This window comes from Danio rerio, chromosome 2 (assembly GCF_049306965.1).
Source record: "Danio rerio strain Tuebingen ecotype United States chromosome 2, GRCz12tu, whole genome shotgun sequence".
NCBI lineage: Eukaryota > Metazoa > Chordata > Actinopteri > Cypriniformes > Danionidae > Danio > Danio rerio.
Genome location: NC_133177.1, coordinates 16,405,001 through 16,423,868, shown reverse-complemented (window position 1 = coordinate 16,423,868; position 18,868 = coordinate 16,405,001). Strand labels below are relative to the sequence as shown.

Below are 18,868 nucleotides of genomic sequence, written 5' to 3'. Positions count from 1 at the left end.
GTGTGAAGTGCATCTTTATGCACTTTTATTCTTATCTCATCTACCTAAGTTTGCTGGCCTTCTTTTGCACATAAGGATGGGATGGTCTGGAACAAATTATTCATTCCTTCTGAAAACACAAAGCAACATCACTTTGATTGTGTATCATCATAAACAAAGAATTATATTACAGGTTATTTACTGTACCTTGAGCACTGTGTCTGACAGACAAGGGATCCTGAAGCGTGTATGAAAATGATGGGATGTAACAGTTGTTCCATTATAGTATGTAGAGTAAAGGTACATTAATCCCATAACCCTAGAAGACAGGGCTGTTACTAATCAAATGCAATCAGCATCAATAAAATCCATCCTTCGATTGCCACAGTGGCACAGAAGATACATCAGATGTGTCATTCATTCATTTACTCATTCATTAGTAACGAAGAATTCATGTTTTTAAATTATTCTTTGTTTGCTGTGAGCATTTTGCATGCTGTTTATGTGCCCCAGTACATGAAAAAAGCAATGTTATTTGACATGTCTGTTAAATGCAGCTAAGTTGTAAAACAAATGTGATGCATAAAAAATACAATTCCAGTTGTATCAATAATGGCATTGTGTTAATGTTTTGTTTATAGATTTTTTTTCATATAAAAATATGACATGTCAGTGGCAATCCCAATTTAAATATTATGCCCTTAAATTATACAATATGGCATTTAGACAACTGGCTTGTTATCAGTTACATAATTAAAGATGTAATGACTTTTTGAGTCTGGGGAATAATGGTAACAAAATTCATTAACATATTCATGTTTAAAGCCAAATAATAATAAAGTGAAATATAACTCCTGCTCACCTGTTATCTTGATAGACAGACACAGCACAGTGAAAGTAAAGTGGGAATTGCAGAGATTTTAACCTCAAAGAGTTCTTTTGAGACTTGCATGAAAAAAGCACAATAGAAGTGTTTCAAATAATGCTCAGACATAATATTGTGTGTGTGTGTGTGTGTGTGTGTACAATACCTTTACCTTCTAGTGAAAGTTGCAGATAAGATCTCAATGGTGCATCTAGTCACCCAAGTCCAGTCCTTCAAGGATTAGTTCAGGAAGCTTAAGGTAAAGGTCTGTAATTTCATAAACATCATCTGACAATGCAAGGTTATGTTCATCCATCAGTTCTACGCACAGTTGAAAGACATCCTCATCACAAGGGTAGTCTTTAACTAAACACTCCTCTTTGCAAATACTCAGCTTTGTTTGTTCAATTGGATGCAAGAAATTCTGCACTCCATATAAGCTGGGAACAGCAAACATTATTGAAGGTCGACCACTGGGAGCACGTGGATTGTGAGTTGGCCGTATCCTGTGGCAATTCCAGGCACTGACTATTTCATCAAGCTTTTCCTTTATAAAAAAAAAAGCAACAAAATTAAATTAATAAACACACTGTAAACTGCATATTGTAGGCTATGTAAATATTAAGTTAATCTTTAACGGCAATATTGTTTTTATGATTAAATAAACTACAGTAAACCAAATGTTACCTGTATAGAATGCTGAAAACAAAACTGGATGAGAGATTTATCAATGAAACTATCAACAAAGTGCCCATCTTCTTTTAGCTGTTCAAAATGATCCATCCAAAATTGTATGCACTGACTTCTCAAAGTGGACCACCATCGTTCAATTCTCTGGTTCCCCGTGCTTGGACCAAGAGTAACAGATTCGGCACAAGCAGTGCCTCTGAAGAATGTCTGCATATCTGCTAAATGCGTATTTTCAGTTCCATGGTCAATGCGAATTCTATGTGGAAATCCGTTATTCTCAGCAACAGCTTGTATGAAATAACCCGCAATTACTCGTGGGTCATTGTTCGTTTTGTATGCTTCAAGCCAGATCATTTTTCTGGAAAACCCATCAATGCATCCGTTTATGCATATTCCGTAAGGTTTCAACTTGTCGTATCCGTCAATATGCCAAACATAGTTTGGTCCGCGGCTGTTATACATGCGTCGCCGCAGACGACCGTGAGCGCGCCGGTCAACTCCCTGTCCATCTAACAGCCGCATCAAATGACGGACAGCTTCTCTGTAATAATGCCAGACAGCCAACATTTCTGGTGCATCCAACGATATCCATGTTGTCGTCCCGATGTCTGTAGCTGTTGGTTTATAAAACGTGCCACGTCGGCCTCGTCTGTTTTATTGCGTCTCCGCCACAACTGAACTCAGAATTGTGACTTTATAACTCAGAATTCTGACTTTATAACTAGGAATTCTGACTTAATAACTCGGAATTGCGACTTAATAACTCAGAATTCTGACTTTATAACTCAGAATTCTGACTTAATAACTCAGAACTGCGACTTTATAACTCAGAATTCTGACTTTATAACTCGGAATTCTGACTTAATATCTCGGAATTGCGACTTAATAACTCAGAATTCTGACTTTATAACTCAGAATTCTGACTTAATAACTCGGAATTCTGACTTTATAACTCAGAATTCTGACTTAATAACTCGGAATTCTGACTTTATAACTCGGATTTCTGACTTAATAACTCAGAATTGTGACTTTATAACTCAGAACTGTGACTTTATATCCATGTTGTCGTCCCGATGTCTGTAGCTGTTGGTTTATAAAACGTGCCACGTCGGCCTCGTCTGTTTTATTGCGTCTCCGCCACAACTGAACTCAGAATTGTGACTTTATAACTCAGAATTCTGACTTTATAACTCGGAATTCTGACTTAATAACTCGGAATTGCGACTTAATAACTCAGAATTCTGACTTAATAACTCAGAACTGCGACTTTATAACTCAGAATTCTGACTTTATAACTCGGAATTCTGACTTAATATCTCGGAATTGCGACTTAATAACTCAGAATTCTGACTTTATAACTCAGAATTCTGACTTAATAACTCGGAATTCTGACTTTATAACACAGAATTCTGACTTAATAACTCGGAATTCTGACTTTATAACTCGGATTTCTGACTTAATAACTCAGAATTGTGACTGTATAACTCAGAATTGCGACTTAATAACTCAGAATTGTGACTTAATAACTCAGAACTGCGACTTTATAACTCAGAATTCTGACTTAATAACTCAGAATTCTGACTTAATAACTCGGAATTGTGACTTAATAACTCAGAATTCTGACTTTTTAAAATTTTTTTATATTATTATATTTTTTTTTTATAATTTTTTTTTTTTTTTTTTTCATTCAGTGGCGGGAACGGGCTTCCATACTTAAGCAAGCAAACACTGACATAAATATAATCTGCAGTTCAAATAATAGTTTTAAAATAAAAGTTAGTTTGCTTTATTAAAATGACAGAGAATACTATAAATTATTTTATTACCTTTAAAATAATTGTATATATAAATATATATATCATTTGTTTATTTTTGTTGGCCCACCCAAAATGTCACTTGGCCCACCCTAAAGTTCCAAGCTGGAGCCGGGCCTGATCACAGAGGTGATTTATTCTAGTCTCAACGTTACAGGGAGGCTTTTATTGAGTACAGTACAGAAATTAAGAAAGCATCTTTTACATTTGCTATTTATTATTAGTTTTTATTATTATTTTATTGTCAAACAGTGATTACATCAGCTTTCTGATTGCTGGTGTTTGTGTGTGCTTTTTCTGCAGAGCTGTTGTGATGGAGCTTGACCTGTAGACAAGGGAACTAACATATTTGAGGAAAAAAGAATCCAAAATAAGAGGTAGGATAATTTTATTACTAACACTACATAAATCAAATGTCACATTGTGCAGTAAAATGACTTTGTTTTTTAAATGTTTTTTATGTTTTGTATGATCTGAAATATCTGCAGATTGGTGTGTGTGGTGAGGGTAAAGAAGTCCACAGCAGCATCCTGGAAATGCTGTAATGCAGGGGTGCCCAAACTCAGTTCTGGACGGCTGGTGTCCTGTAGAGTTTAGAGTCAACTTCAACTAAACTCTGCAAGACAGCAGCAGTTCTGGACTGAGTTTGGCCACTCCTGTTCTCCTGTAGTGAATTGAACAATACCCTGCATCAGTCCATCTGCCCTTGTGTCCTCATCTGGACCAAATGTTGCTGTGGTCTCTTCATCATCAGTATCTCGGGCATGGACTGCCATGCATCACCGTTCTTTTTCAGTCTGACTGCAGCAGTGAGGGATGTGATGATGGCGAAGTCCCTCTGATCATCTGCAGAACTGGCCCAGCTGTGTGGAGATACAGCAAAACATGGGCTTCTGTCTGTAATACATCTCTGTTAGAATAAAGCTTGGTTTCATGTGTTGTTGACTTGAATTTATTTGTCATGATTACTCATATTCATTCTTTTAATAATATAATTATGTTTCTGTTTGTTTTCAATAAATAATGATAATACTTTAAATATTGTATGCCTTTCCATTGTTTAAGAGAAATGTAAGAAAATAAGATGCATTGTCTAGTGACTTCAAGTAGATTTACTTAGTTAATTGTCCACATTTATCATTACTAGCAATGCATACTTGGCTAAAATGTTAAGTAAACATACATTTTTTTGGAGTGTAAAATGAATCATAAAACAGGGTAGCATTAGTTATTAAGGTAAAGTTGGTTTTATATTTGCACATTTAAACATTTTAATGGTCCCTATATTGTTTACCATGGTACTTTAAATATTTGGTCTGATTGACTTTAAACAACATTAGCACTAATATTTAATTGACTGTGGACAGTGCTGTATTTTGATAGTCATTGGCTGCTAATATGATTTCCCTATATAGAATTTGAAAATCTTTTTCTGAAATTATATTATTAAGGAAAAGGTCAGAATGTGCAACTATAAAACCAACTTCACCTCAATGCATTGGAAGCACCCTGGTCTGCCTTTTTTCTAAAATAAATATAGCCTATGAATTAAATAGTTTAATCGTATTATGTGATAAGACGGAATAGCAAACTTGACATTAGGGCAAGCTAGCCACGTTACATTTTGTAAAACAAGAATTGTTATCCTACACTGTAAAAAATTGCTGTTAAAAAACGGTCAGATTCTACAGTAAAATAATGTTTTTTCACTAAAACAGTAATATTCTGTTAAAAACAGTGCTTTCTGGGTAACATTTTTGTTTTTGAGAAAGTAACCAACTGCAGAAAACTGTGAGCTAACAGAGTTCAGATTCGATGTTTTGAAGTCTGTGTTTGAAATCACGCTTTGTGTCCTTGTTCACTATTCCATACACTAGTTAACTAATATAGTTCACCTGACAGTTTTAATGAACACTAATGAGTGAATTCAGACACTGATGAACACCTGCTGTTAATAATTACAATTACTGAAGAAAATAAACAAGAAACACAAACAGTGACTTGAGTTACAACATTAAATAAAATCAAATAAAATAAAACAGCTTCAGTCTCAGCAGAGGATCATTAAACAACTCCACAAACAACAGCAGACACACTTATTACTGACTGATTTGACTTCCATACTATTCTCATTGAGATCCAACAGAAATTAAGGTGTTTTTTGTGTCACCGTAATGGAGTGAGGGGCTGGTTTAGTTGGGCTCTTCACCCTTGAACTCATTTAATAAGACTTTTCAACTGCTGTAATACAGAGTTTACAAAACGTTTGTACTATAGCAATACAGTTGGGAAGTCAATAAATAGAGAAATCTATTTGTCTGAAATTTGTTCTGATAAATGTTTTATTATAAATCTGGAAGAAGGGCCTCATGCAATAGATTTTATGCTTAGTTGCAGATATTAATTTAATTAATGAGAAGTGGAAACAGAAAAGATACCTCCGTAATTACTTAACAGTTAAGAAATAACATACAAAAACAGTTCAGTTATGACAAATACACACTCAGACCTCATGAATCTGACCTTGTATCTCAACAATGGTAACATCTCAAATGTTTCATGCTGCAATGCATGCTGGGAGTGGCACAATACAAATATCCCAGCATGCATTGCGGTATAAATAAATGTTGTATAATGGTCTAACAGTTTTCTTTATTTGTGTTTGATTCTGCTGTTGTTTATGTTTAGACTTTCAGTTGGTGAGTTAAACTGTTAATTTAGTTAAATTTGTTGTCACCATTATTGAGGTTCATATGCTGATTATTGATGTCTCTTTGAGTGCGATTGACACCATAGAGCAGTGTTATTGTCCAAGAGATTCTTAAAAACTTCCAGAAATCATTGCCATATATAGACATATAATGTAAAACAATAGATTTAACATTGAATAGGAGCAGTAAATTTTATTATACTAAATGAGAACAGACTCTGCCATTTAATAGCAACATGAACATCACCAGATCTTATTTAGGTTTTTGGCTGGCTTGCCACAACAAAAGAGCTTTTTAAACAAAGTTCTTAACAATTGCAGCAGCCAAGATATATAAATGTTCAAAATGACAGGGCTAAGAGCCCAACTAAAGCAAACTCTGTTCTCCATGACGGTGACGTAAAACTTTAACTTTTTCTCAAGAAGAACTTTAGTAAATGTTATACAAAAATGCATGTATTAAGTAATAAGTGTAGCTGGTGATGATGTTTGTAGAGTTGTTTATTCATCCGCTGATCATTTAAATGATTTAATCATTTGTTGTTCTTCAGGTTATTTCATTATAAAGCTGTGACTAAAGTTTTGTATGTTCTGTTCTTGTTTTTTCCCTTCAGTATTTCTTCATTTGTTCATTGTTAATCCTCAATTATCATTTAATTAGTCAGTTAATTAATGAATTTACTTCAGCTTTGCTCCATGTTTCTTGAACACTCAGTAGTGTGGACACTTCAATTAAAACTGAAGTATATGCTCTGGTGTTTAAAGGGTTAAAGGTGTGAGAGGTAAAAACACAGTGTAAAATGTATTTTAACAGTAATATACTGTTAATTTACACTACGGAAATAGACTGTAAAAAAACAGTAGATTGCTGGCAACCACAGCTGCCAGTAGATTACCGTTAAATCAAGGAAAAAACAGTATTTTACTGTAAAACCTGAAGCTAATTTCTTCTGTCTGTCACCGTTGTGGAGGAGAGTAGAGCCAGTGTATGAGTTAAAGATGAACAATGAGCTGCTGATGTTATTCTGCATGTTTCTCTATTTAAAAACATCAGCTGTTTAGTTGCTGATGCAGTCAGAATCTCTCTGGTGATTCCAGATTTACATGTATGTGTGCTGTTGTGAAAAATAAGACATTAGAGTTAAACCAAACTTTTCTAATTAACTAAAATAAGTTATCATTATAAGTATGCTTCAAGCATATATAGCACATTACTTCATAAACTCATTCAGCAGTTGACCAAGTTGAGGCAGTTGCTTTCAGTGAGCAAAATGAGTTCACTTGAGAATTGTGTAAATCAATGTAGTCCATGTATTTTTACAGCAACATACTGTAAAATAACAGTACATTGCTGGCAACTGCAGCTGCCAGTATTTTACTGTTTTTTAACGGGACAATTTTTAACAGTGTAGCTATGAATACTGATCACTAACATAGTTATATTTAAACTAACATCAAACTGTACAACTATAAGTGGTTTTATAAAAAGAAGCAATGAAAACGTACCTTAACTGTACTGCTGCTTTCAGGATGTCATTGATTCAGCTCTGCAGAAAAAGCACACAAACACCAGCAATCAGAAAGCTGATGTAAACACTGTTTGAAAACACAATAACTAACAATAAATAGCAAATTTAAAATGTTTTTTTTTATTTCTGTACTGTACTCAATAAAAGCCTCCCTGTAACAGAGACTAGAATAAATCACCTCTGTGATTCACTTGCTCAAGTAACATGTTGGAGTAGTTGCTAATGTAACACAAACCTTCCTCAATTGATCAACTATACTGATGCACAGATTAAACAAATGACCCTTTATTCTAATTTATTAAGATTACATGTATCTAATTTAAAGGGTCACGAAACACCAAAACACATTTTTTGAGCTGTTGACAGTCATATATGTGTCCCACACTGCTAAAAACACTATTAGGACACCTATATTTCACTAAAAAGTGTAAATTGGTTGTTTTTGCGTTATTTCAAGCAAATTCGTACTTCCAGTTTGAAACGAATTTTTGAAGCTGCGTCACGGTCATGACATAATATCGTTGTATTCCAGCATGCAGACTGGATGTCTGTGCCAGAGTGTGTCTTACTACGTCTTACAGCCTGCTGCATTAATGCATGAGTAAAGCTTGATTCAAACCAATCAGCGCGCTCTATTGTGCAACTTTAATCATTGTTGCGTGTGCAACATTAATATTCATTACTGTCACAGTGTTTAGATGACAGAGACGCCACGTTGTGTTGGCAAAACAAGCGTGAAGTGTTGCTTTTATAGTTTGCTGCAGTTAAGTTTTGTTTTCATTTTCTCTCTGTGAGAGCTCAGACTCACGTGTGGATTAACAGTGTACGCGACGCTCGACAACAATAACTTAAGTGTCTAAGGAGTCACATTGTTTACCTAAGAGGTGTTCTCATCTGCAAACGCTGAGATCCAGATTTGCTTGTAGTCTTCTCTTAATAAAGACGCGGCTCTAGTTGCTGTGGATTGTCCTGTCTCTACAGATTTGGTAAGTGAGCGACCAGTGCTCTTTGTTTATTCAGTTCGTATTTTATTCGTATCGAACAAACTTTGCAAACTTGTTTGCACCGAGTGCAGGGCTGATAGTGGAAAAAATTCCTGAGCCTGAACTTTTTTTCCTTGCCCCTGAGGTGAGTAGGGGTGGGGGTACTATGTATGCAACGCACTTTTAACACATAACTTGTGGGCCCCTGGGCCCAAATATATTAACAGCCTATGTGTAACCCTGATCATCATTATTGTCAAGTGGCTCTTTTTAGACATGCCAGTAATGTCAGTGACACATGCCAGTGTCAGTGATCTTGTGACATTTGCCAGTAGGTGTCAGTATAAGCACGTTATAAGCACATTAATCTTATAAGTCTCTTTGCTTTAATATTTAAAAATCATTAGGCAAATGACACCTGTTATCTTACATGCATATATGTTATGAGTTTTCAACATGCATTTTATTATAACTTTTTAAAGGATATTATTTAAAATACCTTAAAATGAAAATAAGTTAAATAATAAAATAAATGAATGAATTAAAAACAGAGAAGTCCATATTGTAGGGAACAAAGGAACTGCCAGGATGCAATAATATACAGTACAACAGATAAGTGTAACCCCTACCATACATAAGCATGCCTCAATAAATTTGACTGACATGTACTGTCAAATGACTATATTACGTACGGAAGTATGACTATGAATACATAAAATAAATGCGTTTAAATTAAAACATCGTGGAGTAGCTCAGCAAATAAACTAACTTGCGACGCGATAAATTAGGTTAAAAGTCGCGGAATGATTAAATATAGTTTTGCTCGTGTTAATGTCATAAGCTTCGCCGGGTGTCGATGTCACTGCAGTGACATGCAGCGCGACACTGAGTGACACAGGTCACTACACATGCCACTAGCGAGTGACACATGACAGTGGAAAACCGGACGTGCCACCGGAAGTGTCACTACACTCAGTGGCATGTGCCAGTGTCATCTGTACGTCAGATGTCGTGTCACTCCATGTTAAAACTGCTACTGTGAATCCGCGTTCAAGCGCACACAATAAGCTAAAACTCGCCCCAAGCACCGGCAAAAACAAATAACAATGAATGTGTCGAGGAAAGAGTAAGGACATATCTTATTCTTAATTATTTATTAATAAACTTATTCTGAGTCAGTGTCGCAAAGATCCTGACTGGCAATCTCCTCTTGGACTCGCCTTTAGAAATTCATCTTTACGGATTACATGAAGGAGTTTTTTTGTTTTCAATTTGTTTTATTTCGTCAAGTAATAATTTAAAGCTTTCTATAAATATATTTATTATGTCTGTGAGGCATATACATTTTGCTTCATTTTGTTAAGCGCTCCAGTTCAAAAACCAGACGACAGAAAGCGCATAATTTTGGTTTTCTTTATTTTATAAAAACGCTGTAACGTTTTTTGATGTATTACTCGTACTTTGTGAGCAAAAATGACGGATAACTTTAAATTGCTCCCACTGAAAAAAATGCAAGTGATTGCTCTGGCGCCTCGATGTCCTGCAAGCTTTTTATAAGCAAACTATGCGCCTAATAGCACACATTCTTTAACGTTTAAGCTACCATTGTTTTATACTTGAACTGTTTTATATCTTTTATTTTAGGCAAGTCGTGATGATCTGAGGAGGCAAACTGATCAAACAGACAATGATGGTCTTCCGCTGGGCGCTGTTCGTTAAAAAAAACAACTTATTTTTAAAATGCTCCAAACGTTTTTCTAAATAAGCTGAATAAAAAACTAAACTAAATATAAACACTTTGACATTAGGCTACATACAAAACTGAACTATTTCATAGCTGAAACACTATTGTTTAAGGAGAAGGGGGAAATATATTTTTGTCCCGTCTATTAATTGCTTCACCGTTATTTCGAGAATAAACCCAGCGTAAATATGCAGATGTCATTCCCAAAACATATCAGCGTATATGTGCCGAAAACGAAAGTTTCATACAAATTCTGAATGGATTATAGCCTGGAAAGTGCAAAGCACGCTCCTCTTATTATCACTAAAAAGCGTCACTAATCTTAGTTCATAGAGATCTCACAAAGATCCGTTATAATTTATAAAGCTCTCTAAATTACACAATTAATCTTTTATTTACATGGCGTCTACACTCAAAAGAGGATTCACGAGCACACAAAATGGCACTTAATAAAACCAATCCGGCGCTTTCAGCAGTGAGTGAATTCTGTGAATCTAGAGAAATGACAGATCAATATCCGTGAACCTGATTTTTTTTTTCCCCGCAGCCACAGTACGCCGGAAATCCGGCGTGGTGCCGGAACGCTATCACCCCTGCGAGTGTAAACAAGTTAGCACTACAACCAAACTATAACCTCGTGTAGGATTTTGTGACCGGAATAACACACGCGGCTTTCTGACGCTACCTGCCGAGTGCATCTAAGTTTCCGGGAAATGCTGAGTTTTTTTTTCTCTCATTCGCCGTGCAGTATCAAACATTGCATGAAAATACATGCTTACAGCAGTTCCTTGAACCAAATATCTCGTTTGTCGCGAGGGACATGAATGAATTCCCTGAATGAAAGAGCCAAACTGCAGTTAAAGTCCACCATTTAATAATTTGGCAAATAATTCGACTACAGATGTCCATGTAAACACCATCACTTTCTCCTGTGTGTGTGTGTTAGTGTGTGTGTATTTTGACTCTGAAATTCAGCGCGCCCAAATAGACACTCCCACACCAAGCCTCTTTTCTTCCTCCGACACTCCCCCCTAAACAGAGTTGGACACGCCCACTTTTCTGACTTTTTCCAAAGTAGAGGCGTGAAAACACCCTGCTGAAACGAAGGGGTTTCATGGCCCTTTAAACAGTATTGGCAACAGTCAATGGACAGCAGATTCTACATCTGCACAAATACATCACTCACTGTGATGTCTGTTTAGTCTTGTGATCTGCAATACTTCACATTTTTCTGTCAGACATTTGACAATAATCTTTTTTACTTTTGAAACGTTACTTTATATGTGCTGACTGAAGACCGTAACATTACATAATCAACATTTACAGCGAAATAAAATAGACAATAATTTAAAGCCTCTTTACACCCTCAGCAATTCTACAGTGCACTGTACAGTAGCTCAACAAATACAAGTTTAACACAAGGAACTGTCTTTGGTTTAATACTCACATTTCAAACTGACCGCGTCCTCTTCCTCCTTCAGGCCGTATGCTGCGGCTTCCTGGAGTAGAAAGGCATCCACCTGGCGTACATTTTATGGTTACTAAAGTTTCAAATGTACTCCTTTCCTTAAGGCATGTTTGCTCCTACTATGAAATAATTAAGCAGGCATTTTTGAACGCAAATCGGGTATAGATGTGGCGAATCTCGCAAAGGGGGTTTCGGTTTCGAAGTTCAGCCTCTGCAGCGCTAGAGCGGTGACGTCACGCCCCATCTCCTATTGGCTGAATTTCTCTGAGAACCCACATTTTGGTTGGCAGATACACAAGTCGTGACTTCACAATTCTGGATGCAGGTGTGTGAATGTGTTTTGCACCATATTCACTGCAACAATAGTAGCAAAGAACATGAGCAGATGAGTTTCTCCATTTGTGATTCGTCAGATGGGATTTGTGCACCTGTACTGAAGGATTTGTGCATGTGTAAATGTTGCGTTGTGTTTGTTGGAGACAAAAAATACCTACTCATTTGCAAATTTGCTTTGCAAGTAGAAATTTACTGATACACATTTGCAAAGTTGCTCTGCAAGTACAAATTTACTGATACACATGTGTGGCTATTTTTTACAATTACAAATTACAAATTACAACGGTAATTTGAATAGAAGCCCCCTAGGGAAAGGCACACTTTCAGAAGTGGTTCAAAAGATACCTGAAGTTGTGTATCTATTATTTTGATTATGCGCACTCTACGCACTCTTGCTTTTATATCTTATACCCTAATTTTAACTTGAGCCTATCAGCACAGTGCTTAAACAACACAGCTTGAAGATCAGCATTGATTCAACAAACTTTCTGGAATATAGCTTTACTAACAAGAGGGGAATTACCGTCTGAACAATCCTCCCGCTACCAGCTGCTTACATTTCGGAGACGGGAAAACACGGCTGTAAAAATGCCTCTGGATCAGATTAATTCAGATTCTCACTGTTGTACAAACTGCCACAAACTTCATTGTGGATCCTCTCAGCACACAGCCGGTGAGTCCCATACATCTGTTCCTGCTACTGTTTTGAGCACAGAAAAACAGAATAAAACTGTTGAAAATGAGCATTGGCATAAACAAGGTGCGAGACCAAAGGGTACTCGCGGGGTCAGATCATACACTGCCGCATTAGCGTCTTCTACCCCAAATACAGATAGGACTCAAATACAGCTTCAGAACAGATATGAAGTTTTGAGTAATATGGGTGAAGAATCCCCAAATGCAGTCAGACAGAGATAGCCTGATTCAGCAACTAATTCTGCATGGAACAGAGGCTCAAGGCCGACTAGACAGCTGCATTCTGCTCCGATCACACCTGAGATAAGAACACTAGTCGTAGGAGATTCAATAATCAAGAATTTCAGGAGCAGATCTACAATGACATACTGCTTTCCTCATGCAACAGTTTTTGATGTAAACAAAAAACTTGAGGAAATTCTGAAAAAGCACAAGACTGCAAAACGGATTATCATCCATGTGGGGAAGAATGATATTCGGAAGGAACAGTCAGAACTGCTCAAGAAAGATGTGAGCTTTTGGAAACAGTTGAAAGATTAAAGGTTCAGCCGTTCATAAGTGGACCACTCCCTGCAAGAGGGACAAATATGTTTTCACGGCTTCTTGGTCTAAATGTATGGCTACAGAATACATGTAACAAGAAAGGACTAAATTTCATTGACAATTTCAATCTCTTCTGGAACCAATAACAACTGTTTACATCAGACGGCCTTCATCCAAACAAACTTGGTGCAAATGTGCTAAAGGACAATATTTTTTTCTCCCTCAATCATCCATCAGCTGTGTATGCCACTGAACTTAATTGCACACACACACCTAGCAAATGTCCGGATGACCACAGGACCTCAAATCAGTTCCTGAGTGGACTTGTGGCTGACGAATCACCCAAGGACAGTGATAATGCCAAGCAGCCAAAACACCCAACATTGATAGAAACACAATCAATTGCCCTCTGCTCAACACAGACTGTGACACATCAGAACAGCATCAAGTCTCGTCACTCAAAAATGATCCTCAGGAAAACATATTTCTGCTGACAGAATTTTCAGACCCACAGCCTCTGTCACCGGACACATTCTCATTGTTACAATGTTCACCACTCTTGGGTTTTTCAAAAAAGATGGAGGAACTGGTGTATGCTGGAACTAAACTTTCACACTCCATTGCTGCAAGCACCCAGTTACCAACCAAAAAGCGGCCTGCTCCACAACCACCTATGAGCCCACCTGGAAGAGCCCTCCAATTTTTGCCACACCGCCAGGGCCCAAACAACAACGCCCCATCTTCAGCTGGTGAACACAAGAGCTCTCTGTGATGTGTGTCGGGGGCCTGCTTAGATAACAGTGTCTTTATCAAATGTTTTCAGAACAAGCAGGAACCCAGTGTGTCTGTGGCTTTCTATAAGCAGATATTTGTTGTGTTAAGTGATAGAAAACCAAAGACTTCATCAGGCTGTATAGCAAATCATTCAAATCTGGTGTCTATTAAATGTAGATCTGAGACTTCTATAGAAAAAACAGCTAAAACTGTTAAGTTAGCACTTTTAAACATCAGATCACTCAACAATCAGTCACTTTTAGTCAATGATTTTATGCTTTTAAATGAAACTTGGCTAGATGACAGTTGTAGTGCAGCAGTTCTGAATAAAGCAGCTCCTTTAAATTTTGACTTTTTGAGTGTTTGCAGAGTTAATAGGAGAGGTGGAGGCATCACTGCCCTGTTTAAAAATGTCTATGAGTGTAAACAAGTGTCATTTGGTGACTATTTGTCCTTTGAATATCTAAGTATAGCACTGAAAGGTGCTCCACGCATCTTACTGATCATTATCTACAGACCTCCAAAATATTCTCTAGCTTTTATTGATGATTTTACAGAGCTGTTATCAATAGTAACCTCTGAATTTGATTATTTTAGTATTGCTGGGGATTTTATTATTCACATTGATAATCCAGAAGTCAATGCTGTAAAAGAACTGATGACTGTTTTTAACACTTTTGATCTGACTCAGCATGTTCAAGGACCCAAACACAATTGTGGACACATCCTTGATCTACTTATAACTAAGGGTTTACACATTTCATCGACTGTTGTTAAGGATGTTGCACTATCTGATCATTTCTGTATTTTCTTTGATATATTGATCACTCCAGCTTTTAAAGACAGATCTGTCTCTGTCAGAAAGAGATGCATAAATGAGAACACCAGTGAGCAGTTTATGAAGGCCATATGGCTAGCACCAAGTATATCTGCAGATTCTGTTGATTCTCTCCTTGATTTGTTTAACTCTAAAATTAGGATTATCATAAATGACGTCGCTCCTGTTAAAAGGGATCTTGGACAAGGTCACCGAGAGTACAAATGATGAAAAGACAGTGCAGAAAAGCTGAGCGTATGTGGAGAAAAACTAAACTAGTAGTCAATTATAATATCTATAAAGACAGTCTTCATGCTTTTAATATGGAACTAAACACTGCTAGACACTTTCTTTTCAAGACTTATAAACAGCAACTTAAATAATGCTCGCACACTCTTTGCAACGATAGAGAGACTCACAAACCCCACCAGTCGGATTCCAAGTGAGCTCCTCTCTGAAAGCAAATGTAATGAGTTTGCTCATTTCTTTACTGATAAGATCAATAATATCAGAAAGGAAATCAGCTCATCCAATCAGCCAAGCCGTGTCAAAGTCAAACTAGCTCAACCACAACTTAAGAAATCAGACATTATGTCTGATTTCATGGCAATTAGTGGTAAAATCTTGAAGAGACTGTGCAAATTATGAAAACATCAACCTGCAGTCTTGACACGCTCCCCACATCATTCTTCAAAACGGTGTTTACCTGTTTAGGAATGGATCTTCTAAAAGTGGTAAATGCTTCACTTCTTTCAGGGATTTTTCCAAACTCACTATAAACTGCAGTTGTTAAACCCCTCTTGAAGAAGAGCAACCTGGATAACACCATATTGAGCAATTACAGGCCAATCTCAAATCTCCCTTTCATTGGCAAAATGAAAAATTCCCACTGCCGCGGGAATGCAGACCTCTATTTCAGAGCACATCACAGTACAGAGAGCGCTCTTATAAAGATAATCAATGATATATGCCTAAATACAGATTCAGGTAAAATAACAGTGCTGGTATTGTTGGATCTCAGTGCTGCATTTGACACTGTCGATCACAGCATACTTCTGGATAGGCTGGAAAACTGGGTTGGGCTATCTGGCACGGTCCTCAAATGGTTCAGATCTTACCTTGAAGGTAGAGGTTACCATTTCAGTATAGATGACCATAGATCGAGGTGGACACCCATGATGTGTGGAGTCCCACAAGGCTCGATTCTGGCACCTCTCCTGTTCAACCTTTACATGATCCCCCTGAGCCAAATAATGAGAAAGAAACAAATCTCCTACCACAGCTATGCTGATGAACCTCAGATCTACTTAGCCTTACTGCCTAATGATTACAGCCCTATTGACACCCTCTGCCAGTGCATTGATAAAATTAACAGTTGGATGTGCCAAAACTTTCTTCAGTTAAACAAAGAGAAAACTGAAGTCATTGCGTTTGGGAACAGTGATGAGGTTTTCAAGGTAAATGCTTACCTTGGCTCTAAAGTTCAAACGACAAAAAATAAGGTCAAGAATCTTGGTGTGACTCTGGAGTCGGATCTGAGTTTCAACAGTCATGTCAAAGCAGTCAGTAAATCAGCATACTATCATCTCAAAAACATAGCAAGAATCAGATGCTTTGTTTGCTGTGAAGACTTAGAGAAACTTGTTCATGCTTTTATCAGCAGCAGGGTGGATTACTGTAATGGACTCCTCACTGGTCTTCCTAAAAAGACAGTCAGACAGTTACAGCTCATCCAGAATGCTGCAGCCAGAATTCTGACAAGAACCAGAAAATCAGAGCACATCACACCTGTCCTCAGGTCTCTACACTGGCTGCCAGTTACATTCAGAATAGACTTTAAAGTATTATTACTTGTCTATAAATCACTAAATGGCCTAGGACCTAAATACATTACAGATATGCTCACTGAATACAAACCCAACAGATTACTCAGATCTTTAGGATCATATAAACTAGAAGTTCCAAGAGTTCAGTCAAAGCAGGGTGAATCAGCTTTTAGCCACTATGCCCACCGCTGCTGGAATCAGCTTCCAGAAATTATTAGATGTGCTCCAACATTAGGCACATTCAAATCAAGACTGAAAACACATCTGTTTAGCTGTGCCTTAATTGAATGAGCACTGTGCTGCGTCGGACAGATTGCACTGTTTTGTTTTTCTCTTCTTCTTCATTCTTTTATATCACATTTTACCTGTTTTTGTGTTTTTTTTTACTCATTTTTATTATTTGTTTTTATTTTTATTTTACTTGTTTCTTTTATTCTTTTTTATGTAAAGCACTTTGAATTGCCACTGTGTATGAAATGTGCTATATAAATAAACTTGCCTTGCCTATGCCTATTTCTGAGGGAATGAGAACATTGCACCAGTCGAGACATTTCCTATGATATCAAACTTGATGCAAAAAGTCACTTGCATTGATACAGAACATTCATAGTTTAAGATGACCATTCTGTGTGAGTTAAGATGACCTATCTGTGAGTTGGGTGAGGGGGAAGAGTAGGGGAAGGGAGTGCAGTAGTTAGCTTCACCCACACTCTCACTTCATAGAGTGTGAATGTAGATGTTTGCATTGTTCATGTGGATGCTTAAAAATATCTGAAATGTCTCAAATCTTACAATATCAAAACACCCATATTCAATTCAATTCAATTCAGCTTTATTTGTATAGCGCTTTTACAATGTAGATTGTGTCAAAGCAGCTTCACATAAATGGTCATAGTAACTGGAACAGTGTGGTTCAGGTTTTAGTGTTTAAGTTCAGTTCAGTTCAGTTTAGCTCAGTTCAGTGTGATTTAATCATTACTGAGAGTTCAAACACTGAAGAGCCAATTCATCGATGCGTAGCTCTACCAATCCTGAACCATGCGAGGCAGTGGCAACAGCGGAGAGGGAAAAAAAACTTCACCTGATGGGAGTGAAGAAAAAAAACCTTGAGAGAACCAGACTCAGTTGGGCACGACCATTTTAATTTCTCCGCTGGACAAAAGTCTTGTGCAGAACTTCATTCGTCGTGGTTTAGGCTGGAAGATAGCCTCAGCGAAGACTCGTCTGTCCCTGGAGCGTCGCTGGAACCAGACTCATGTTCTCCACTCCCCAAGACCATCAGCGCAGCAGCAGCTCAGGATATGGCCTGGTCCCGGATATGGAATCCTTGGGATCATCACGTCGCTGGTCTTGGATCCAATCAGTGACTCCGCATAATCTGAGGACCTCGGGATGAGTATCCCCAGGTGAAAATAGAGAATAAAGAGAATAATTAGCGTAGCTGCTGTTCATAGTGTATATAAGCAAGATGTAGAAGCCAGTGTGGAACCCGCTAGGTGATGCATTGAGTGTATGCTTTACTAAACAGATAGGTCTTTAATCTAGTTTTGAACTGGGAGAGTGTGTCTGAGCCTCGGACGTTATCAGGAAGGCTATTCCAGAGTGTAGGAGCCATGAAAGAGAAGGCTCGACCTCCTTTACTTGATTTTGCTATTCTAGGTACTACCAGAAGCCCTGAATTTTGAGATCTTAAAGAGCGAGTTGATTTGTAGCGAGACAGAAGGTTGGTTAGATAAACAGGAGCTAGATTATTTAGAGCTTTATAGGTGAGAAGTAATATTTTAAATTCAGTACGAAACTTAACAGGCAGCCAGTGTAGAGAGGATAAAATTGGGGTTTTATGATCATATTTTCTAGACCTGGTCAGAACTCTGGCTGCTGCATTTTGAACTAATTGAAGTTTGTTAATAGAGGATGCTGGGCAGCCAGCAAATAGAGCATTACAGTAATCCAGTCTCGAAGTCATAAAAGCATGGACTAGCTTTTCTGCATTTGAGATGGATAGCATATTTCGTAATTTAGCGATATTTCTCAGATGAAAGAAGGCAGTTTTTGTGACATGGGATATATGGTTTTTAAAAGTTAGATTGCTGT

At 37.4% G+C, this 18,868-nt stretch overlaps 1 protein-coding gene and 1 long non-coding RNA gene across 4 annotated transcripts in view; both read right to left on the bottom strand.

Annotated features, from left to right (window-relative positions):
• On the bottom strand, window positions 1-2,757 carry LOC103909867 (uncharacterized). Its single transcript, XR_659981.5, has 4 exons — window positions 1,017-2,757; window positions 842-924; window positions 187-298; window positions 1-109 (listed from the first exon to the last, which is right to left on the bottom strand). It is a non-coding gene; the product is annotated as an uncharacterized lncRNA (long non-coding RNA).
• Window positions 2,758-3,719: 962 nt separating this feature from the next.
• cpdp (CPD photolyase) overlaps window positions 3,720-18,868 on the bottom strand; it is a 51,404-nt gene continuing 36,255 nt past the window's right edge. For all 3 annotated transcript variants that reach the window (XM_073914288.1, XM_073914316.1, XM_073914317.1), the window contains exons 7-9: window positions 11,762-11,834; window positions 7,565-7,605; window positions 3,720-4,211 (exon numbers count right to left, since the gene is read on the bottom strand). In XM_073914288.1, the coding sequence (XP_073770389.1) occupies window positions 7,584-7,605; window positions 11,762-11,834 (95 nt within the window). In that variant the 3' untranslated portion in view covers window positions 3,720-4,211; window positions 7,565-7,583. The remainder of the gene's footprint in view (window positions 4,212-7,564; window positions 7,606-11,761; window positions 11,835-18,868) is intronic.